Here is a 22,211-nt window from a genome sequence, read left to right as displayed (position 1 = left end):
ACAAATCCTACAGAGCCTGCTGGGTGGTCTTTAGCCATCCCCTGTTTGCCAAGGCCAGGAAAGAGAGCGTGGCGCCTGGCTGCTACCGGGTGAATGGCCGGCACCAGTGTGCTGCTATAATCAGGCACTGAGAGCAATTTGCTGTAAGTTTTAGGAGATCAAGCCCAGACCCCAAATGGGCTTGGGAACTGTGAGGAATGGAAACTGTGGACAGAAAGAGATAGGGAAGTAAACGAGAAACCGGAAAAGAGAGTGAGACAAGATGAGGAAACAAGAGGACAAGGACAGAAGAGTAATGCTCCAGCCTAAACTGTTGACTCGGCTAGATGATAGATACATACATACATACATACATACATACATACATACATACATACATACGATAGATGATAATGACAGACATGATAATAAACGACATGATAGACAGATACACACATAAAATACATACATATGTACTTATGGTAGAAGATAATGACAGATATGATAGGTAGATACATAGATACGTAGATAGACAGATGCATAGATATGTAGATACATACATACATACATAGTTATGATGATAATGTTGACATGATAGACACATAGATAGATACATAGATATGATAGATGATAGTGATATGATAATGATAGGATAGATAGATATAGGATAGATAGGGTGGACAGACAGACAGACAGACAGACATAGATTCATTAGAGAAATTACACATAAGAACTCCCACTTATGGGGCTGGGAAGGTGACTCAGTGGTAGAGCACTTGCCTTGCATACATGAGGCCCTGGGTTCGATTCCCCAGCACCACATAAGCAAAAAGAAAAAAAGCCAGAAGTGGCGCTGTGGCTCAAGTGGTAGAGCGCTAGCCTTGAGCTGAAGAGCTGAGGGACAGAGCCCAGGCCCAGAGTTCAGGCACCACGACCGGACCCAAAAAAAAAAAAAGAACTCCCACTTTTTCAGGCAAGCCATGTGTACACAGGAGAATTCGGATTCTTTGTGAGCGGGGTAATGCACATGGTGGGTTCAGGACTTCATAAGTGCCATGGGTGCTCTGGTTAGTGTGGTCCCTGCCTAGGACAAGCTGACCATGACGCTACCCAACAAAGCTGCTTTTCAGAATGAGTTTTCTAGGAAGGGGTGTATCTTGAGACGTCACCTACATACAAAGAAAACTGGAACAGCCCCGTGTGTTCCTCCCTTGTCCGTGGTCCCCACTTCATTTTCGGCCCCTCTGGGAGCCGCAGGGTTAAGTCTGGTGAGAGGCTCTGCTTAGCTCCCCAGAGATTCATTTGTCCCCTGGCCATCCTCCTCCAGTGGGCCAGCCAGCGCTGTGGGCTGGTATGCCTTCCTCAGATACCTGAGGAATTCATTCATTCGCCAGCAGGAGCTCCTGCTGTAGGCTCCGCCATAGCAAGGGCCAGGCGAGGCCTGGGCTGCTCTGCAGAGTGTGGGCAGAGGATGTGGGCAGCCTGCTTCAGAGGGAGGGTGCCCGGTGCTCCCCCCGGGAATAGGGGGAGAGGGCAGAGCCCTTCCATGGAATGGGGCAATGCTGAAAATTGGTGACCAAGGGAACTGCGCCTGGGACCCCATTTCCACACAGCCCAGACTTCTAGAGTCCAGGAGTCCAGCCCTCTCCCACCAGTGAGGGGTGGGGGACGGGGTCCAGCGGCTTGGTATTTCAGCCGTACCATGGTCCTTGTTCTTTCTGTCATCTGTCATGTTTGGATTTTATTTTCTACTATGATGTCTTGATTTTATATTCTGATAGGGGATTCTGAACATCTTCTCAGTTTGGGTAACAAGAAGGTGCATAATTTCTTTCTCCAGTCTTATGGGGAATGCTTAGTGACTTAAGACTCCACTCTGTTGACCCAGAGAGACCAGGATAGGGTCATTCTTCCTGGAAACTAGTCTTCCTAGTCACCATAGGAGGCGTGACTTATTCCTGCAGTAAACTAGGAGAAGCCCTGGGGCTGGAGGACAGGATGGAGTGAGTGAGGTGGGGAGTACATTCCCTCCACTGCCCGGCTGACCTGCAGCCAGCGCCACATCTCTGCTCTTCCCCTCCTCTGGCTTACAGGGACCCGCTCACCCAGCTGTGTGAGACATCATTCCTGCACCGTGGTTCTGTTGCATGTCTCCCAGGGCAGGCCAGAAACCCCAAAGAGTACCTAGTACCAAGCACTCTCTCAATAGATAGATAGATAGATGATATATTATAGAGGAAAGATTGATAAGTGATAGAGATAGACGGATGATAGAGGGATAATAGATGATAGAGAGGTAGATGATAGAGTTAGATCTATGGATAGATAGATGTATGGTAGAGGGATAATAGATAGATGATAGAGATAGATAGATGATAGAGGGAAGATAGATAAGTAGAAGATACACAATAGGAGAAAGATAGGTTGTGGGGGAAAGATAGGTGATAGAGATGGATGATACAGGGATGATAAAGAGATGATAGAGCAATAGACAGGGATAGATAATGGATAAGTGGATGATAGAGAAAAGATAGATGATAAGAGATAGACAGACAGACAGATTTTTTCCAATACACATATGCCTGTGATAAACTTCATATTATTAACTTGGAAACAGTTAGAACAAACCATAAGTAACAATAAAATAGACCAAAATTATGACCTCCAACTACAATGGAAGCTATCTGAGCCTGGTCTCTCTGGCCCTGTCAGAATATCATTGGAATGCCTTTTGCTTTTTCCCTTCACTATGAAGTGAAGGGGAGGGAGGCGGAGCTTAACTGCTCTTAAAGGTAGACACGAAGTAGCTAGCAGGCGATGACCTATACCACGTGGTTATTGTGGGCTAGGGACATTTCTTGTCCCTGGTGAGGTGGAGCAGGGTGCCAGATTTCATCATGCTTCTCAAAAGGGTGTATAATTTTAAACAAATGAATTGCTTCTGGAATTTTCCATTGAACATCATGGGCCACTCTAACCCCAGAAAGCAAACTTCAAAAAAGTGAAGCACACATGCCCTCAAGTCCTTGTGAGCATTCACGTTTTGTTCTGGGCGCGCACGCGCACAGGTGATTTTACACAACACATCCTCCAGGCCAGAATGCTGGAGGTATGACTCAGACCAGCCCCCCGTGTACACAGTTTCAAACCCGACTGCAGCAGAGTGAGTGCAGACACTGAAGCCAGAAAACGTGCATTTGGAAACACCTGCAGCGACTCATGTTGCTGCCATGTGCAGCGCTCACGCAGGTTTTGCCTTCTGTATTTCCACGCTGCAGACAGCTGAGCACCTGCATGACACAAAATTGGCCCTTCCTTGTACAAGGCTTAATACTTTCGCCTAGTTGTAGGAAATCCCTCTCATGATGTACGATTGTTCCAAAGTCAGACTTGCAGGCCATGGGACCAGCCTCCTTCGGTCAGCACATGAAGAAGCCCCCCAGTGAAGGCAGGGTGCTCTCTGCTCCTGGGGTTTGAGCAGACACCACCTGTCTTCCAGATTTCACTTTGCCTGCACACACCTCCCTCTGTAGGGTCCATAGCGGGAAGCAAACGACTCGGGTTTTCCCACTTGAATTTTTCTCTCTTTGGCCTCACTGTCCAATCTATTACCTTGCATGATGCTTTTAGAAACTCAGCAATGCAATCGTGAGTACCACTTTAATTTCACAAAAATGAGGATTGAGTGATTTGCCCTTGCACAAATAAACTGCACATGGGAGCTGAGGGTGGGGTCTTGGCACCCTCGGGCTAGGAGCAGCCCGTGTCATCACGCCATCTCTTCCATTTTGTTGTGCTGGCTTGTTTTCTTGAAAAGATGAAGATTGAACCTAGGCCTCGTGCGAAAAACAAGCCCTGAGGCCCCAGCCCTTCTAGAAGATTCAGGTGGATAGATAAACTGAGGAGGCAGTGCTTCTCAGAGAAATGCTACCCCAGGCAGGCCAATACTCGGACCCCGGGGTGAGGGCACATTTGCCCATCTCTGCTCTTACCTACTGAGTGATCAGAGACAGAAGACCGTACCTGGGCCCTCGGTCATTGCATCCTCCTTCTCCCGCAAGTTTCCCTCTGCACAAGCACAGGTCCTGGACACGCAGCTGTAAGCCAACATTGTCAGATATTAACTCAGGTCATTGGTCTTTGATTTGGGAGCCAGTCTCTCCACTCCTGCCAGCCTTATAGTCTCATCTCTCAGTTTAGGGAGAGCAGGAAGCTACCCAAGGGCCAACTTGTTTCTCATGAGAGGGAGGGGGCTGGTTATTAGCCTTCTCCCCACCCACCCCTCACCCTGGTCATCCCTAGAGGTAATTGTTTAAACTTTACTTTGGCAACTGAGACCAGAAACCATTCAGACTGGAAATCATCGGAACCTCTTGTCATGTGGTGTGTTGAGTTAAGGCCAAGTTAATATTGAGGGGATTATAGAACTCTGGCAACATTTTCTGTAAAATTACCTCTGGAGTTAGAAGTGACAAATGGAAAAGAAATAGCAGCCCCTGCCTGGGCCCAACCCACGGGCCGGAGCCCCACAAATAAACATCCACAGGGCTGTGGCTCCACCGGCAATTGTACATTCATGACGCATTCCCTTCTTTGGAAGAGGAGCAGGAGAATTTGTTTATCTCTGGAAAGCATCTCTGTTTTCAAAGAGTCATTTATCATCCTCTATTCTCTCTCTTTCTGTCCGTCTGTCTGCCTCTCATTCTCTCTCCTCTCTCTCTCTCATATCTTTTTTTTTTTTGTCGGTCGTGGGGCTTGAACTCTGGGCCTGGGCGCTGTCCCTGCGCTCTTCAGCTCAAGGCAAGCACTCTACCACTTGAGCCACAGTGCCACTTCTGATTTTCTAGTGGTTTATTGGAGATAAGAGTCTCACAGACTTTCCTGCCCTGGCTGGCTTTGAACTGTGATCCTCAGATATCATCCTCCTGAGTAGCTAGGATTACAGGCGCGAGCCACCGGCACCTGGCTTCTCTCTCATATTTTGGGGCTTCAGCTCTGGGCCTGGGCACTGTCCCTGAGCTCCTTTTTGCTCCAGGCTTGTGATCTACCACTTGAGCTACAGCACCACTTCCATCTTTTTCTGTGATTAACTGGAGATTAGAGTCTCTGGGACTTTCCTGCCTGAGCTGGCTTTGAACCACAATCCTGATCTCAGCCTCCTAAGTAGCAGAATTATAGGCATGAGCCATGGGGTACCTAGCTCTCTATTCTGTTTTAAAAGTAAGAAAAGGAGGGGCCGAGGAAGTATTATAACGCAGATCCTTTCATCTATAGTTTCCCAACCTTCTAATCATTAGCATTAAAATTGGACCTACCTCTGGCTATGGCTGAGTGCATGCAGGGGGTTGATACGCAGCCACAGAAAGGTCTCTTTGAGCCATCCTGAGACTTCTGGCTGCTGCTGGCTCTCCACTGTCCCCCTGCTCCTGACTTCTGTGTTCTATAAGGCTCCAGATAACAAAAACCAAGGACAGAGAGAATTCTACTCAAAGAGCCTCTCGTCAGCCTCACGTCTGCAGACCATTTCTTTGGCGAAGACATTTTATTGTTGCGTCTTCACTCTTCCTTACCACCTGGGGAATGGGCCATGCTCCTGGGCCTCTGCCTGGGGAGCAGGAGGCAGGGCAGAGGGGAGGGCGGCTGACTTCCAACACCACCGCTTGCTCTTGCTCACTTCCTCTACACGCTGTATAGACACAGGAACAGAGCAGAGATATGTTTCCTGCCTGCCCAGAAGCAGGGTTTATCTCAGACCTCACAATTTAAAACACCTGAAAGCCACTTGAATTTTAGAGAGAAAAGTTTTTGTGTTTTTACCATAATTTTAGCATAAAAAAATACATCTTTAGGATGTCCCTACAAGGGAACATACAAAAGTAGTGACAAATATTAATCAACAATAACATTTAAAATATACAAAATACTTTTGTTTTATAAAAATAAATAGGTATGGTTAGATCCTGTAACCTGTTAATCCCTTTGCTCTGAGGGAGATGATTTAATGAGCACCTAGTGGTTTATCAACTCTACCATAAGCCAGGTGCCAGCAGCTCACTCCTGTAAGAGCTGGTAAGATCCCCACTGAAGGGCCAAGCCAGACATACCTACAACACCGCCTCTCACCAAAGTTGGAGGTGCTGATGCAGAGCCATGATGGGAAGCATAAAATAGGCCGATCATAATCCAACCTGGGGCCTGGGCAAAGAGTGAGATCCTACTCAAAATAACCAGTGCAATAAAAGGCTGGACACATGGCTCAGCAGTAGTTCAAGGCCCTGAGTTCAAAGCCCAGTATTGAAAAAAAAAAAAAAAGGAAACCAAAAACTCTGCTATGGAGCTACTCTATTTGGAACTACTAATATCATTCATGGAATATCTCCTTTCCCCAACATCTTCAATTTTAGACTTTTCTCGCTTTAAGGATAAGCTACACTAATTTCTTTAAAATTAACAAAGCTGGGAACTTACAAATCCACATGAAGTTTACTTCTCTCAATTTTAGTACAAATATATCAGCACATGTAAACTTGCTAGATAATATGTGATGTTAATTGCATATTTTTGGAGCATTCTCAAATCAGAATATAGTAGAATAGTCAAATAGTAGAGTAGTCTTAAATACTTCACCATGTATTTCTAGTACAAAGTGGACTGAAACACCAATGTTCCCCAAGTCTTTGAGCATAAGTTATATACAAGCAATTTTGAAGCTGTATGTCTCTAATGGACACTCAATAAATACTTGATAAATGGGCAATAAGATACTATCAACCAGCAAAATCCTAGCTCTGAATAAAAGGCAGTTAAGAATGTCGCCACTCTGAAGGCAGAATGTGACCGTCATCTAACTTGATCCTTTCTGTTCCTTTAGGATAAAAACCAGCTCTGATGTTGCATTTCCTGAGAAACTGGGAGAAGCCAAACTCACAGCAGCTAGAAATAAAGATGATGAAAAGCTGCAGGTGAAAATCCAGGCCTTTGAAAACAAAATGAATGCCTCCATCAATAGCTCCGGCTCTATTAGGCGATACAGTTTGGGCCATATTTGCAAGGAAGAAAGAAAAAGCATGAGATTCAACAGGTATGAATTTTATTCAGCTCATTATTTAAAGCATGCACTTCATGTTTGCTATTGGTTCTGTTATTCATGGTGTTTGGGGAGTACTTTTTTTTTGTCAGTTGTGGGGCTTGAACTCAGGGCCTGGGTGCTGTCCCTGAGCTTCTTTATGCTCAAGGCTAACACTTTACCACCTGAGCCACAGTCCACTTCTGGTTTTTGAGTGGCTAATTGGAGATAAGAATCTCACGGGGGGTGGGGGTGGGAGGGAGGGGTGGCGGCTGGGAAGGTGGCTCAGTGGCAGAGCGCTTGCCTTGCATAAGCAAAAAGAAAAAAGCCGGAACTGGCACTATGGTTCAAGTGGTAGAGTGCTAGCCTTCAGCTGAAGAACTGAGGGACAGCGCCCAGGCCCAGAGTTCAGGCCCCACGACCAGACCCCCCCCCAAAAAAAAAGAATCTCACCCAGACTTTTCTGCCACAGCTGGCTTCAAACTGCAGTCCTCAGATCTCAGCCTCCTGGGTAGCTAGGATTATAGGTGTGAGCCACGGCACCTGGCTGGGGGTACTTTTTATGCATCTATTACCACCCAAAGTTCTGTGCTTTTGTGGGTGAAGTATTAACCATAATGTTATCCAAGTTCATTACTTTAATTAGGTAATAAAAAGGAAAGACAAACCTATGGGTTTTTTTATACCTTTTGAATATAAGCATATGTCAATTTTGTTTTTGTTTTTGTTGGTTCTAGGGCTTGAACTCAGGGCCTAGGCACTGACCTTGAGCACCTTTCAAAGCTAGTGCTCTAACACTTTAAGCTATTAGCACCACTTCCGGTTTTGTGGTGGTTAGTTGGAGATAAGAGTCATGCTGACTTTTCTGCCCGTGCTAGCTTTGAGCCGCAGTCCTCAGATCTCAGCCTCCTGAATAGCTAGGATTACAGACCATGAGTCAGAGGCACCCAGCTACATATGCCGCTTTTGAGAATGATTGCCAACAGCTTCTCTTGACAGCTGGTGAAAAATCAGAAGTAAAACTAGAAAAAGAGCCAGGTACTGGCAGCTCATGCCTAGAATCCTAGCTACTCAGGAGGCTGAGATCTAAGGATGGAAATTTGAAGCCAGGACAAGCAGGAAAGTAAGTTGAGACTCTTCTCTTCAATTAACCACCAAAAAGCTGGAAGCGGAGCAGTGGTTCACTAGCCTTGAGCAACAAAGCTCAGGGACAGTGCCCAGGCCTTGTGTTCAAACCCCAGAACTAACATTGAAAAATAAATTAGAAAAAGAATAAAAATATATAAAGGCCACAATTTCAGAGCCAGTTTTGCTATGAAATTGACTTTTAAATCTTGCTTTTGGGATGATTGAGATTTTCAAAGATAGGATTTATTACATCATGGTGGGGGGGGGGTCAATGAATCATTCTCCTCCCTGGAGGCAGTAAATATTTTTCCTTGTGCTAAGATTTCTTTTCCTTTGCAGGGTGTGATAACCAGACTTGTTTAACTGTAGGGCCTTCTGTCTCATAGGTCCAGAAGTTTGGCTCTGCACACCCTGCTCTCAAAGGGCGTGAGCTCGGATGACGGGGAGGAGGAGGAAAGGACTGAGCCGCCCACCAGCCTCTCCCTGTCAGAAATAAACCCACGGGGCCACGGGAGTGACATGCTGGCCCTGGAGACTGACACCCACCGGCCACCACTGAGAAACCCCTCAGCTTCACACCCAACCATTGCACAGATAGAATCAGAGAATCTGACAGAAACAGTGCAAGGGAAGTCTCAGGAAGCAACTCCAGGGGCCACCAAGAGTCCTGCAGAATATCAAGATAAGCTCTACCTGCATCTGAAGGAAAACCTTAGCGCCGTGAAGGCCTATGCCCTGGAAATCGCCAGGAAGGTCCCCATTCCCGATCAGTGCACCATTGAAGGTAAGCACTCCCACCGACCCATCCATCCACCCATCCATCCATCCATCCATTGTTCCAAGCTTGAGAAATTTCACATGGTCAAGAAAACACAGGAAATGCAAACCACATGAAGGTGGTACAGTTTAGCAAAGTGGATTCTTTTGAAAGCATTCCACTATCTTAATTACTTTTGTTGTTGTTTGTAAAATTCTTCATCCTTCAGCTGGTCATTTGAACCTACTTGGGAGCATCAGGCCACTGACAAATTTTTACAATCATGATAAGTTGTTTCTAGTTACACATCTCCAGAGTGCATAAAAATCCTGGAAAGAATCTGGGCGCCAGTGGCTCCTACCTATAATCCTAGCTACTCAGGAGGCTAAGATCGGAGGATTTTGGTTTAAAGCCAGCCCAGGCAGGAAAGTCCATTTCCAATTAACCCCCCAAAATGAAGCTGAAAGTGGAGTTGTGACTCAAGTGCTAGAGCACTAGCCTTGAGAACAAAAGTTCAGAAACAGGCTGAGATTTGAGGATCACGGTTCAAAGCCAGCCTGGGCAAGGAAAGTCCGTGAGACTCTTATCTCCAATAAACCACTAGAAAACCAGAAGTGGTGCTGTGGCTCAAGCGGTAGAGTGCTTGCCTTGAGCTGAAGAGCTGAGGGACAGTGCCCAAGCCCAGAGTTCAAGCCCCATGACCGACAAAAAAAAAAAGAAAGAAAGAAAGAAAGAAAATGGCAGCACCATGGTGGGGGTGGTGTAGGAGCCAGTCAGCAAACCAAGGACACAGGGAAAGCAGGGTGCCAGGGACAGATCTCCCTTGAGGAACACAATTGAAGGTGGCACCTGAAAATAGCAGAGGAAGTGGCACCATGGCTCAAGTGGTAAAAGCACTAGCCTTGAGCTGAAGAGCTAAGAGATAGCCCTCAGGCCCAGAGTTCAAGCCCCATGACCAACAAGAACAACAAAACAAAACAAAAAAAGAATGAAAATAGTAGAATTTTAAGTCCTGACAGGATTAATAAGCTGACGGTGTCTTGGGCAAAAGAAATCATTGGTAATATCAATCCTGTCTCTAATTACAACATGGCTATGTCTCATCACAGACTTGTTTTGTATTCTTTTATGTTTTAACTTTTCTTACCTTGTATTGATAACAAGTTTCTTGGCAGTCTTTTTTTTTCCTTTTTTTTTTAAATTGTGAAAATACTGTACAGAGGGGTTATAATTACATGGGCAAGATAATGATCCTGGCAGTCTTATACAATGAGCCCTCATCCTGCCTCTGGGGAAAGGTGGTGATTTGAGAGGTGGGAGCTACCGTGATAGAAGACCCCAGGCAGGCTCACCCTTCTGACTGAACTGGCTTAGATGGATCAAAGGCCTCTTTGGCTCATTTGGACTTTCTCTGGTGATTCTTAGACCTGATCTTCCTTGCCCACCGGCACAAAGGCCCTAGCACTGTGGCTGAGTTTGCTATCTATCACAGGCTACAGCCACGGTTCCCCTCCAGAGAAAAACACAGCCAAGAGAGCCATCCAGTTCATCCTCACCCGCGACTGATTCTCGGGGCTTGGTAGGAGAAGGGCTGTTTACTCTACTCTACTTTCTGCCCCCTTTCCTACTTGGGGGGGTGTGGGGGTGGGAGTGGATCTGCGCCAATTGGAGGCTTGAACAGCTCATAATAACACCAGGTTCTTCAGCACCTCTGTGGAGAACCTTGGCCTTTTCAAAACTGCAATAACTTGGTAAGGCTTCCTAAATTCTTCAGGAAAGGGCCAAAATAAAAGTAATATTGCTCCTAGCAAGTGCTGCTGTCATCTGAACTCCACAGATGAGAAAGGTCAGGGTTGCTGACCAGCCAGGGGCAAGAAAGTTCATGAGATAACCCCCTGTCACCTCAACAGAAAAAGAAAAGAAAAGAAACGCTCGGATTGGCTGCACATGCCTGTCATCCCAGCCATGGTGAGAACAGAAGGAGGGGATGGTAGCCCAAGACAGCCAGACAAAGAGTGAGACCCTGTCGCAGAAACAATCAGAGCAAAAAGGGCTACGATGTGACTCGCGCGGTAGAGTGCCTGGCTGGCAAGAAAGCCTTGCGTAGTAGTGCTCATATTCCGGATTTTATTATGATAGCGTAGGAATACCTACAATCAGCAAACCCATTCAGATGAACTCTTTAGAACTGATTATTTTTCTAACTATCTATCTAAGGCACAAGTTGAAGAATCTAATGCAGGAGAGGCTGAGTAGAGGGGATCTACAGCAAAGGTCAAGTTAGATACATTTCCATTTGCCAGAATAATTCGTGTGTTTGTGGGTTTACATTTGGCCCAACCTGTGAAAGGCTTGCTACAAAATAGGCTCCACTCTTGTGAAAATGTGGGCAAAAGTCTGCAGATAGTTCAAGCACCTAGTTGTCATAAACACTTCTTAATGCCTTGAATTATTTAGAGAGTCAAAATTAGTTGGTGACTCAAATAACTTGGTTTTTCCCCCCAAAATAGTGAGTGAATCCATCATCTTTCCTTTTGATACTCATATTTCTTATCAGGGATGACCTGGAACAGAGTGTATATTTTTTTAAGATGACATTTTGGGATTCATTCATATGTTTGCAATTTCCTGGGTAAGTCCTTGCATGGGGGATATGTGTGAGGGATGGAAGATTTATTTATATGACTCAACTGTCAATACATTCACCAAGAAAGGACACAGACTGGTGGCAGAGATTGTATAACTCATTCAGGGAAAGCCAAGGTCATCTGGCTGGTACAGTTTTGCTTCCTGTCATAAAATCACTCAGCACAGTGGGGTTCTGCTTCTTCCCTTCAAAACTTACTGGGATACGATTTGGGCTTAGAAATTGTGTTCTGTTGAAAGTAAGATTCATATAAAAGAAACTTATCTCATCTTTATTGATGAATCTATGCAAACAACTTAAGAAACAAGAACAAAGCAAAGTCATGTTTGCAACGTTTAAAGTTAAAGAGCTGCCACAGAAAACAGTTCCACGTTGAAGCTGCTGTGTCTCTCTTACAAGAGTAATTAAAGGTGCACCAGATGCTGGTGCTCACTTCTCTAGTCTTTGCTCAGAAGGCTGAGATCTGAGGATTGCAGTTTGAAGCCAATATGGGTAGACAAATGTAAGAGATTCATCAATTAACCAGCAAAACACTGGGAGTGGAACTGTGGCTCAAGTGGTAGAGCACCAGCCTTGAGTGGAAAAAACCAAATGAGACCACAAGGCCTTGAGTTCAAACCTCAGTGCTGGCATGAAGAAGAAGAAGGAAGAGGAGGAGGAAAAGGAGGAGGAGGAGAAGGAGGAGGAGGAGGAAAGGGGGGATGGGAGAGAGAGAAGAAGAAGACAGAAAGGAAAAGAAATAAAAGTAAAGGAAAAAAAAAAGAAATTCTCTTGGCATGAAAGGAAAAACTGGCCAGGCACCAGTGGCTCAGGCCTATCATCCTAGCTACTCAGAAGGCTGAGATCTGAGGATCATGGTTCAATGCCAGCCCAGGCAGGAAACTCCATGAGACTCTTATCTACAATAAACCACTGGAAAACTGGAAGTGGCACTGTAGAAGTGGTAGAGCGCTAGCCTTGAGCTGAAGAGCTGAGGGACAGTCTTTGGGTCCAGAGTTCAAGCCCTATGACCAAAAAAAAAGAAAGAAAGAAAGAAAGAAAGGAGAGAGAGAGAGCTGAATTGGACTGTTTTGACCTACAAAAACAAAAGTTGCGTAGGGTGCAGGCTGACACCCCATAATAAACGGTGCTGAGGGGCGAGGTGCCTCAGAGCCAGGACGATGCCATGGGGAGGCATGGGGACACAGCAGCCTCCCTAACCCAGCTGGCCACTTTCTGCCGCTGATGCTGACCACGGAGGGACAGACGGGGCTGCAGGTGGCCCCTGCAAACCAGACCAACCCCAGGTCTTCCTGCGGTTGGGTTGAGTGACATTTTGAACATAAAACTAGGCTGGTATTGCAAGTCAGTGTATCCTCCTGAGCCTGGAGGTCGCTGGTTTGGTTTCCTGGGCTCAGGAAGTTCTGTGTTCCCCGAGCAGAGGCAGGCTCGCGGTTGCTCTGCTTGATTGCTTCCAAACAAGACCGGGAGGACTGAGCGCATCTGACAAAAGGTGCCTTAAAATTCGGAATCATTGGTATTTGTTCATGTGAACAAAAATGATTGGAGGAAGAAAAAATGCACACAATAGTAAAACAGAACTTTGAAAAACCTAGACCATCACTAGAGTTCCATAAAAGCTCGTAGAAAAGCTTATAAAATTTTTTTTCAACCCTCCATCAGTGTTACTTTGGTTTACTTTGAAATATTTCTTCATTTGGGGGAAATACATTCCATCTGTCTAGACTATCAGTGAGCCTGATTCACAGAAAGCTAATTTTCAAGCTAAGAAGAAGGTCCTGTCTATAATCAGACCGTGCGAACTCATTTATCTTGAAGTAAAGGTCACTATAAATACCAGGGACCATTTTCATGCTCAGTACAAATCCTTGTTGGCTATGGGTGTGTGGTCCTACTGTCCCCAGCCTGTATGGCGACTGGGCCCCCCGCCAATGCTGGTCCTCTCGTCCTTCTGGTCCAATTATGCCATCCACAGTGGGCTTCAAAGCCAACAGAAACATGGCCAAGAAATGAGAGAGGGGAGGAGGAGGCACAGCCTATGGCCAGTGAGGAGATCAGGGGAGTCCCTTCCAGGGCCTGGGTTCTACTTCAGAAACTCTGCAGGGGCAGACATATTCCCGGCATGCTCAGGTCAGTCTCCCAGTTCAAAAGGAAAGATAGAGCATGCTTAGCTTGAGGATTTGCACATGTTCAAAACTTTAAAATGGCAGGTGCTGATATTCAGGGACTTGTACTGTTGTGTTGTAAAGATGGCAGACAGGCCAGGCACTGGTGGCTCATGCCTGTAACCTAGTTACTCAGGAAGCTGAGATCTGAGGATCACAGTTTTGAACTGACAGCCTGGGCAGGAAAGTCCGTGAGACTCTTATCTCCAATAAACCACTAGGAAACAGGAAGTGGCGCTGTGGCTCAAGCAGTAGAGCGCTTGCCTTGATCTGAAGAGCTGAGGGACAGCACCCAAGCCCAGAGTTCAAGCGCCATTACCAAAAGAAAAAGATGGCAGACAGGAGCATCTGGAGAGCAACAATGGGGAATGTATGCTCAGTGGTTTGGGGGAAGTTTCTTCTTTATTCTTTGGTTTAGCCATGGGGTAGAGATTATTTCTCCATGAAGGAAGCTATAAAGTCTGTAGCCTTTGTTCTTTCTCACAGAATCTGAGAGAGAAACATAGTAAGTGGAACCTTGCGGTGCCCTGCTTAGCCAAGTTGGGTAATTGAGGGAGAAACATATGGCTGACATTTCCCTTAACATATGCAGAGAATTAAAATTGGGCAAAAATGAGTTGGAGACAACATACGCTCTCCTAAACACAAGGTATGGGAAGGGGAGTTGATGCAGGTGCTGTGTGCAAGTTTACCCGCCATGGGGATTTCCTCAGCCAAGGCAGTCAGCCACATTCCTTTTTATGGAAACTGACATTATTTTGCTGTGGCATTGAAGGCACATGAGGGTTTGTTTGGGTTTTTTTGGCAAGTTCTTTCCAAAAGAACCTTGAATATGCTTAAATGTAAACCATCTTTTCCAGTAAATAGTTAAGTCTATGCCTATAGCCCTGTCATATCTTCCTATTGAGCTTTTATTTCATAGCCACACCAAAACAGTTATACCAGGAGATATTTTTATTTCAGTACTTGCTTGTTTTTTTATTTAAACAACGTCTTTAAACTTATCAAAAGTTGAGTCTACTGCGCAAGAATCAACACAAACGCATAGTTCCTCCGTGTTCCTAGATTATTGACATTGTACCATCTCATTAATTCAAATGTCAAATTCATAGCAAACACTTTGATGTTATTATTTCTAGAGACTCTACCATATTTAACTTTACATTCCCTGATCTATCTTGTATTTTGAATCTGTGTGCAAGAGGAGAATAACTATTCTTTTTCTTAAAGTAATTCAGTAACTTGGTAAATATAATTGCAAATTTAAAACACAAAATACATGAGGAAGGTTTCCAATGCAAAAAATAGAAAACAAGCCAGGGGCTGGTGGCTCACATCTATAATCCCAGCAACTCAGAAGGCAGAGATCTGAGGATTATGGTTCAAAGCCAGTTTAGGCAGAAAAACCCATTAGATGCTTATCTCCAATTAACCAGAAAAACAAACAAACAAACAAAAACACTGAAGATGTGGCTCAAATGGGAGAGTGGCATTAAGCAAAAGGAGAAGTGAAATGAGAATCACAAGGCCTTGAGTTCAAGCCCCAGTACTGGCACAAAAAATAAAAATCAATAAATGAAACAACCGCGTATTGCTGTTCTTGCTTGGGTAAGGTATCTGTGAATACATTCAGTATGAATGACGATGTCCTAATGGGCCAGGAAGACCAGCCATGTTCAACTCGGAAGCTGATTTTCCAAACACTTGGAGCTTCAGAGTTCCCAGATGCTTTAGTGAAACGTGGCCGTTGTTCATTTTGACCTGGAGCACATTTTTAAGGAAATGTAACCCATGTGTTCGTTTTCACTCTATCCACAAATGAATCCAAATTCGTGCTCACGCTGTCTCTGGGGCAAGGCTTGAGGTGCTCCCCTGAGCCCCAGGAGGTGAGATCCACTGACGACAGCTATCTCAAGGCTGGCTCTGCCCCATGGCGAGGGCCCTGCCTGCATGACGACCCTCTTGGGTTTTTTCAAATAGCGGGAATTACTTGTGATATAATATCCCATCTTTGTTCTGATGTTAAGCTATTCTGAACGCTTGTTCTCTCACCTTTTCATTCCCTAAAACAGAAAGGAAAGCTTTGCTAATATTTATTTGTAGTCACTCCTGGTATTATTGTTGAGGTTCTGGCATCAATGAAGTCGTCGAAAAATGACAGAAAGGGGACTTCAGGGTGCAGACTGGCATGTCTGGGCCTCCTCTGCAGAGGAGAGCGGAGGGAGGGAGGCTGGTGCCTGTGGTGGCCGGTGGGCCACTCTTCTAAGGCTTTGCTTCAGCTGACACCCCAAGCAGTGTTAGGAAGCCATGGGCTTGGGAGGGACAAATACAAGGTCACTAGCACAAAAAAATTGAAATCAATACATAAAACAATAGCATGTTGTTATTAATAAAAACAAGTTATAACACCATAGGCAGATGCAGGGCCACTACCAAGCCCTCAGCTTCCTAACACAGCTCATGAAAGTGAAGTGGGGAGTTCAGGTCCGGCTGGTGCCATCTTGGGCACATGGTGGAGGAGGGTGGGGTCTGGCATCTTGTCTTTATGCTGGGGAAAGGGGAAGTCCTGGCCTCCCAGGTGATGGGAGTGCAGGGGCCTGTACATGGCTGATAGGCTGCTAAACCTGTCAGTCCAGTGCCTAGGAGTGGGAGTTTCCTGTGACCCTGCCCCCTGCCTTGATCCCATTTAGGCCCAGACCAGCGCAGGCACCATTATCCCATGCCACATATCTCTGTGTTCCTGTCCTGTCCTGGCTCCTGGCTCGTCTCCAGTCACCATGGCATCCCAGTTCAGCTCTCCATTGGAGCTGAATGGGTTGGTATTGTTTTTGCTCTCTTTCCTCTCCAGCCTTCCTGGCTCAGTTTCCTAACAGTGTTGTGTCTTTGCTGACTGCTGGTTTTTGAGACAGGAATCCACCATGCAGCCTTTTAATGAAGACTTCAAAATGTGGCTTCTTCGTTTTCTCACCTTACAACGAAAGAAGAAATGGGGTACGAGGTCACTGAATTGTATATAACAGGCTTCACCCACTCTGAGCCAATAACCTCTACTGCTTTTCCCGGAAGTGCATTTGGAAAACAGATGAGAAAAGCAAGTATTTTGTGGCGGTTGACCCAGCAGACATGGGTTCCATTCAGGTCCTGTGCCCCCTCTTCAGAAGGAAAACATTTGAGTCCATGACTTCCTTTTCCTGTAATAAATTTTCCTTTCTCCACCTTCTCTTTGATCTCCTCCTCTCCTGCAGTTCACCAATTTACACTCTACCCCATGCACGTTCCTCTCATTCTTGAGGTTGTTCTAATCTCTTGGGTTTCAGTACCCAGCCCAGATCCCCATTCTTGGGAAATTCTTGGTGATGCCCTTAGACCATTCCTGGTGCACAGTAACAAATGGCATCAAACTTCTTCAGACATCATGGCTCTCCACATTGCAACAGCAACGACACCAAAGGAAAGTGATGTGTAATGACATGGGTCACGATCTGTGCTCTTAAGACTGCAACTCACCACCTGCAGTAGCCTTCCTGAGAAGCTTCCCAGCAGACCCCAGGCTCCTGCTGATTTGAGTTTCCCTAAGACTGGCATTATTTTCTAAAAGCAGCATCCAAAGTCAAGGTAGACACACCCAAATTTCGCTTCATAGAATTCGTTTTCTGTTCCATGAATCCCATTTAGCAGCAAAACAAATAAAGTAAGATGACTGCGACCCTTTGCATGCCTGCCACCTGATTAGACCACAGCAGACATCACACCAAGGACGTCTTGTGATAGCTCTGGACTCGCTGCAGGTGACCTTTGGACTTGCCAAGTACCACTGTTTGCGAGAACTTTAGGGCTTGACACATCAATACACACTGGGAAGAAGTGCTGTACACCTGCTCCAACCTCCCTGACACAATCAGCCCTCCTGACAAGGACGCAGAATGTTTGTCTTGAGGCCACTGGGCAACACTGAGACCAGAAGGTCTTACTCGGGACTGGCAGCTAGAGCACAGGAGGAAAATGAATCACACGTGGACTGCTGTGGGACTGCCTTCCCACCCTGGGGAGAAAAAGAAAATGCCAACAGGCTCGTTTCCGTGGAATTTAATAATCCAACTTTCTAAAGGTTTCTGTCCTCCAAATCTGGTTGCCGTTAGGCCTTTCGCAGCATCTCTAAGTAACTGGTCATGCGTGGCCCTGCTACCTACAGAGCTCACAGCTTACTGCCGCGTTCGCCTCTACAAACGTTTGGTAGATCGCCACTTAGTAAGGCCAAACTTTTATTTAGAGCATATGGCTTCTCGTGACACTGGGTGAGCACTGAGTGATTCTGTATCACTGCCAGACACCAACGGCATCAGCCCCATGTCAAACAGAAATGTGTGTTTGATTTAAAATGCATAGAAATTCCACCATGCCTTTCATGTCTGTGAGCTCGGCTGGGTCTCCTGAAAATGCCCTACATTTATTTCTGACGATGTCTGACGACTCAGCTGCTCTGTGTCCATACTGTTAGGACGCATAACTGGGGTTTACGAAGCATCAAAGGTGGGTGGGTGGCAGGAGGACTCTGAGTTCCTCCCGTGATCCTCCCTGGGAGGATTCTGTGACGTCGGATCAGTACTGCGTCACAGCTATCAGAGAATGACTCCTCCCCAGAGGTCTCCAAAGCTCACCAGAAATAGCACAGTTCTTTAAAGATGCATTCGATTCTCAGTCAGATCTATGACTTCTATTCTTATTATTGCTACTTTGGGGGGATTACTGGCTAAATTCCTAGAAATATTAGAGACAAGATGGAAATGAACCAAAGATATAAATAATGACACTATAGCAGCCGGTGCTGAAATTGTAAGTAGACTGTCATCTAGTCAGAAACACTCCTGACAGGTGCTCTCTGGAGCAGCTGCTCCTCATCTGCTGAGGAACTGGGGACCAGAAAGAGACTGCAGATGTCACGATTCAGATGCATCAGCTTTATGACATGACAGCTTTATTTTTAAATCTGAGCATTACTAGGATAAGCAAATGACTACTTGAAAATAGATGACCATTCCTCAGTAAGATCAACACAGAATGACCATATGACCAGATATTCTATTCTTAAGAATGGAAAACAAGAGTTGAAACAAACACAGGTGTTCATACTGTTTGTAGCAGCACTGTTCAAAATAACCAAGAGTGGAAAGAACCCTAACACCTAACAGTGAGTGAACAGACACAGAAAATGTGGTATGTCCATACCACGGAGTATTATTTAGCCACCAAAAGGAATGCAATGCTATACATGCTGAACCCTGAACATACCCTGCTAGATGAAAGGAGCCAGGCATGGTTCCATTTGCTTGAAATGTGCAAAGTAAGCAAAGCCCTGGATGAAAGATGCAGAGCTCCATTGCCAGGAGCTGGAAGGAGGGAGTAACAATTCGTTGTTCAATGGATTTCTATTGGTGACGATGAGAAAGTTAGAACCAGACAGTAGTGATGGACATATACCATAATGAACAGACTGAATGATGCACTTTAAAATGGTAAACTTTATATGTCATGTGTAATTTTATCATAATTAGACATTTAAAGACCTGACCACACATTCTGAAACATACCCCATACTTAATAAGCATCAGAGTTGGACAAATAAGCCCTGGAAATATAACTACAGATAGTGCTAGCTAATCCTTAGATGCCAGGGCTAGCATCAAGCATTGTATGCTAGACTCTCTTTCATTTGTGTGTGTGCTGATCCGGGGCTTGAACTTGGGGGCTGGGCACTGTCATTGAGCTTTTTTGTTCAAGGCTAGCACTCTACCACTTGAACCACAGCTCTATTTTCAGCTTTTTTTTTTTTTTGTCGGTCATGGGGCTTGAACTCTGGGCTTGGGCGCTATCCCTGCGCTCTTCAGCTCAAGGCGAGTGCTCTACCACTTGAGCTACAGCGCCACTTCCGATTTTCTGGTGGTTTATTGGAGATAGGAGTCTCACGGTCTCTCCTGCCAGGGCTGGCTTTGAACCGAGATCCTCAGATCTCAGCCTCCTGAGTAGCTAGGATTACAGGCATGAGCCACCAGCACTCGGCTCTATTTTCAGCCTTTGATGGTTAATTGGAGATAAGTGTTTCACAGACTTTCCTGTCTGGCTGACTTTGAACCTTGATTCTCAGATATCAGCCTCCTGAGTAGCTGGACTTCTAGACATGAGCAACTGGCATCTGGCACTAGCCTGTGTTTCTAAAAGTATACAAAAGGAAATTGAAATATAGGAAGAAAAAAGCCCACATCTCATAAGTGGCACACAGTGGACCCAGGCAGGAGCCCCTGGGAAGCTGAGCGTTCACTCAGAAGTGAGCTGAGCTGACCCCTGACCACACAGGTTGTCTTTAGCTCTTTAAAGAGCCTGCATTCTTATTTCTTTATTCTTTTTTTTTTTTGCAAAGGAAAGGAAGTAAACATTTATTCATTTTTCTTTTTTAATGTTTTTTATTGTAAAAATACTGTACAGAGGGGTTACAGTTATATGAATAAGGTAATGAGTACATTTCCTATCGAGCATTGTTACGCCCCTTCCTTTGTTTTTCCCCTGCCATCCCTTCCCTTCTGCCTCCCCAACTCCTCCCTCCCCCCCCAAGTTGTAAAGTTGGGTTTCAACATAGTGTCTTGTACATCTCATTGTACAATGGGTCAACCTGTATCCTTATTTCAGCATTTTGTTATTTCCCTTCCCCTCCACAAATTAGAAAAAATGTATATACAAGATGCATAGCACCGACATCAAATACAGTGAAAACAGGTTATACCATGGGGGAAGAACATACAAAGAAACAAAAAAAATTACATAGTACATTATAAGCAAGAAAGAAAAAAAACATGTGTCCCTATCTTGGGGTTCATTTTGCTTAGCATCATATTTTATGGTCATATGTACATAGCTTTTGACCTTTTCTGCTTGTCCTACACATATACTAGTTCTTGCAAATAAGGTAAACCATGGCACCTGTGACTGGGCAGTGCTGCAGCAAGCCTCTGTGTCTTCCAAGAGCAGAGGGTGCGTGGCTGCAATGGTCCGGGGCCTTTCTCCCTTCCCCTCCACACTATGGAGAACCAGCCCATCAAGGGAGAGATCATTGAACGCCATCAGCTTCCTCTTGAGCTCCTCAGTGGACCGTCCTGATTTCTTCTACAGAAGAAAGTGTATAACCAGCTGTTTTAAATTTACTACTAGACGGGAGAGTCCTGAAAGTTGAATAACATTGCAGCTCTATTTTATACTATATTATAATATTATATATTATATTTCTCCAGGCAGTGATAAGAAAATGAAGGTATAAATATTGAATTACAGTCAAAAGAGAAAGGCAACTGTTTCATTTCATTAGTTGTGATGATGATGAATGACATAGCTACTGGATTTGAGGTCACAGAAGGATGGAATGGAACACATATGTATAACCTGAAAGATGTAACTGTGACATCAGATTTAAAAGACACATGGACCTCAGTCATGTAAAACATTAATTTATATTAATTTATAGCAAAAATCATTTTATGCTCGTGACATTTGCTTGTGCTGTAGACGTGCCTCAGGAAAGTCCCTTCTTCCTAATGGCTTCGGCTCAGATGGTTCAGGGTGGGATTTGGGGGTCAGTCAGCTGGTCATTCAGCTTGTCCCCCCCGCAGACAAACAAGCATGAGTGAGAATGTGCTGCACCTCACTCACTGATGGCATAGAAGGCTGAGCTGCACTGAAGACCAATAAGCACCCATCCACAAATCTCTAAAATACTGTGAAAGCAAAGGTGATATGCAGTTACAAGCCCAAAGGAACTAGAGAGATCAAGGTCTAAATTATACCGATTTTGACCCACACAGAGTTGGAGCTCCCTTGGAAGGTCACTTCCCAGTCACGTGACCTGCGGCAAATTGTTTAGTGTCTTCAGATGTTTCCTTGAAGCTGGAAGTATCTAAAAGTACTGTCTCATAACCATTATTAGGGTCCCTATCACTTCTGAAGAAACTTTAATTCATTTCTGCTTTTTAACTGTGAGTCCATTCTTTTAATTCACTTAAAAGTTCAGATTGATTCTGTGACAATGTTTCCCTGAACTACCACTATAATTCTACAAATGTTAAAAGTCTGCCACATGGTAGCACCTAAAGCATCTAACGTGGTATCAGTCATACTGAGTTCAAATCCTGCCTCAGGATGAACAGCCTTGAGTTTTATCTTTTTTTTTTTTTTCCTGGATTCCCTTATGCCATTCTTCTCTCATTGTGTAGTGACAATTTACCTTTTAACCAATTTACCTATAGAGGGCGGCACACCGCCCACATGTTATGTGGTTCCAAGGTGAGCGAGGTGGTCTAAGTGGATCAGAACACTAGGCTGACTTACTAATAGTCTAGATTTCCTCATCTCCAAAGTGAAGTAATAAGACGTGTGTCAGTCAGCTTTTCAGGGCTGTGACAAAAGACCTGAGGAAAAGAGGCTTAT

General features: G+C 45.0%; 1 protein-coding gene across 1 annotated transcript in view; it reads left to right on the top strand.

Annotated features, from left to right (window-relative positions):
- Positions 1-22,211, top strand: part of Veph1 (ventricular zone expressed PH domain-containing 1) — a 117,681-nt gene that overhangs the window by 64,934 nt on the left and 30,536 nt on the right. Inside the window, exons 8-9 of the mRNA XM_013016183.1 lie at positions 6,851-7,060; positions 8,560-8,957. Of these exons, the coding sequence (XP_012871637.1) occupies positions 6,851-7,060; positions 8,560-8,957 (608 nt within the window). The remainder of the gene's footprint in view (positions 1-6,850; positions 7,061-8,559; positions 8,958-22,211) is intronic.

The sequence above is a fragment of the Dipodomys ordii genome, unplaced genomic scaffold (assembly GCF_000151885.1).
Source record: "Dipodomys ordii isolate 6190 unplaced genomic scaffold, Dord_2.0 Scaffold30, whole genome shotgun sequence".
Lineage (NCBI taxonomy): Eukaryota > Metazoa > Chordata > Mammalia > Rodentia > Heteromyidae > Dipodomys > Dipodomys ordii.
The sequence above is the reverse complement of the archived record's forward strand: the minus strand, read 5'-3'. Positions and strand labels throughout refer to the sequence as shown.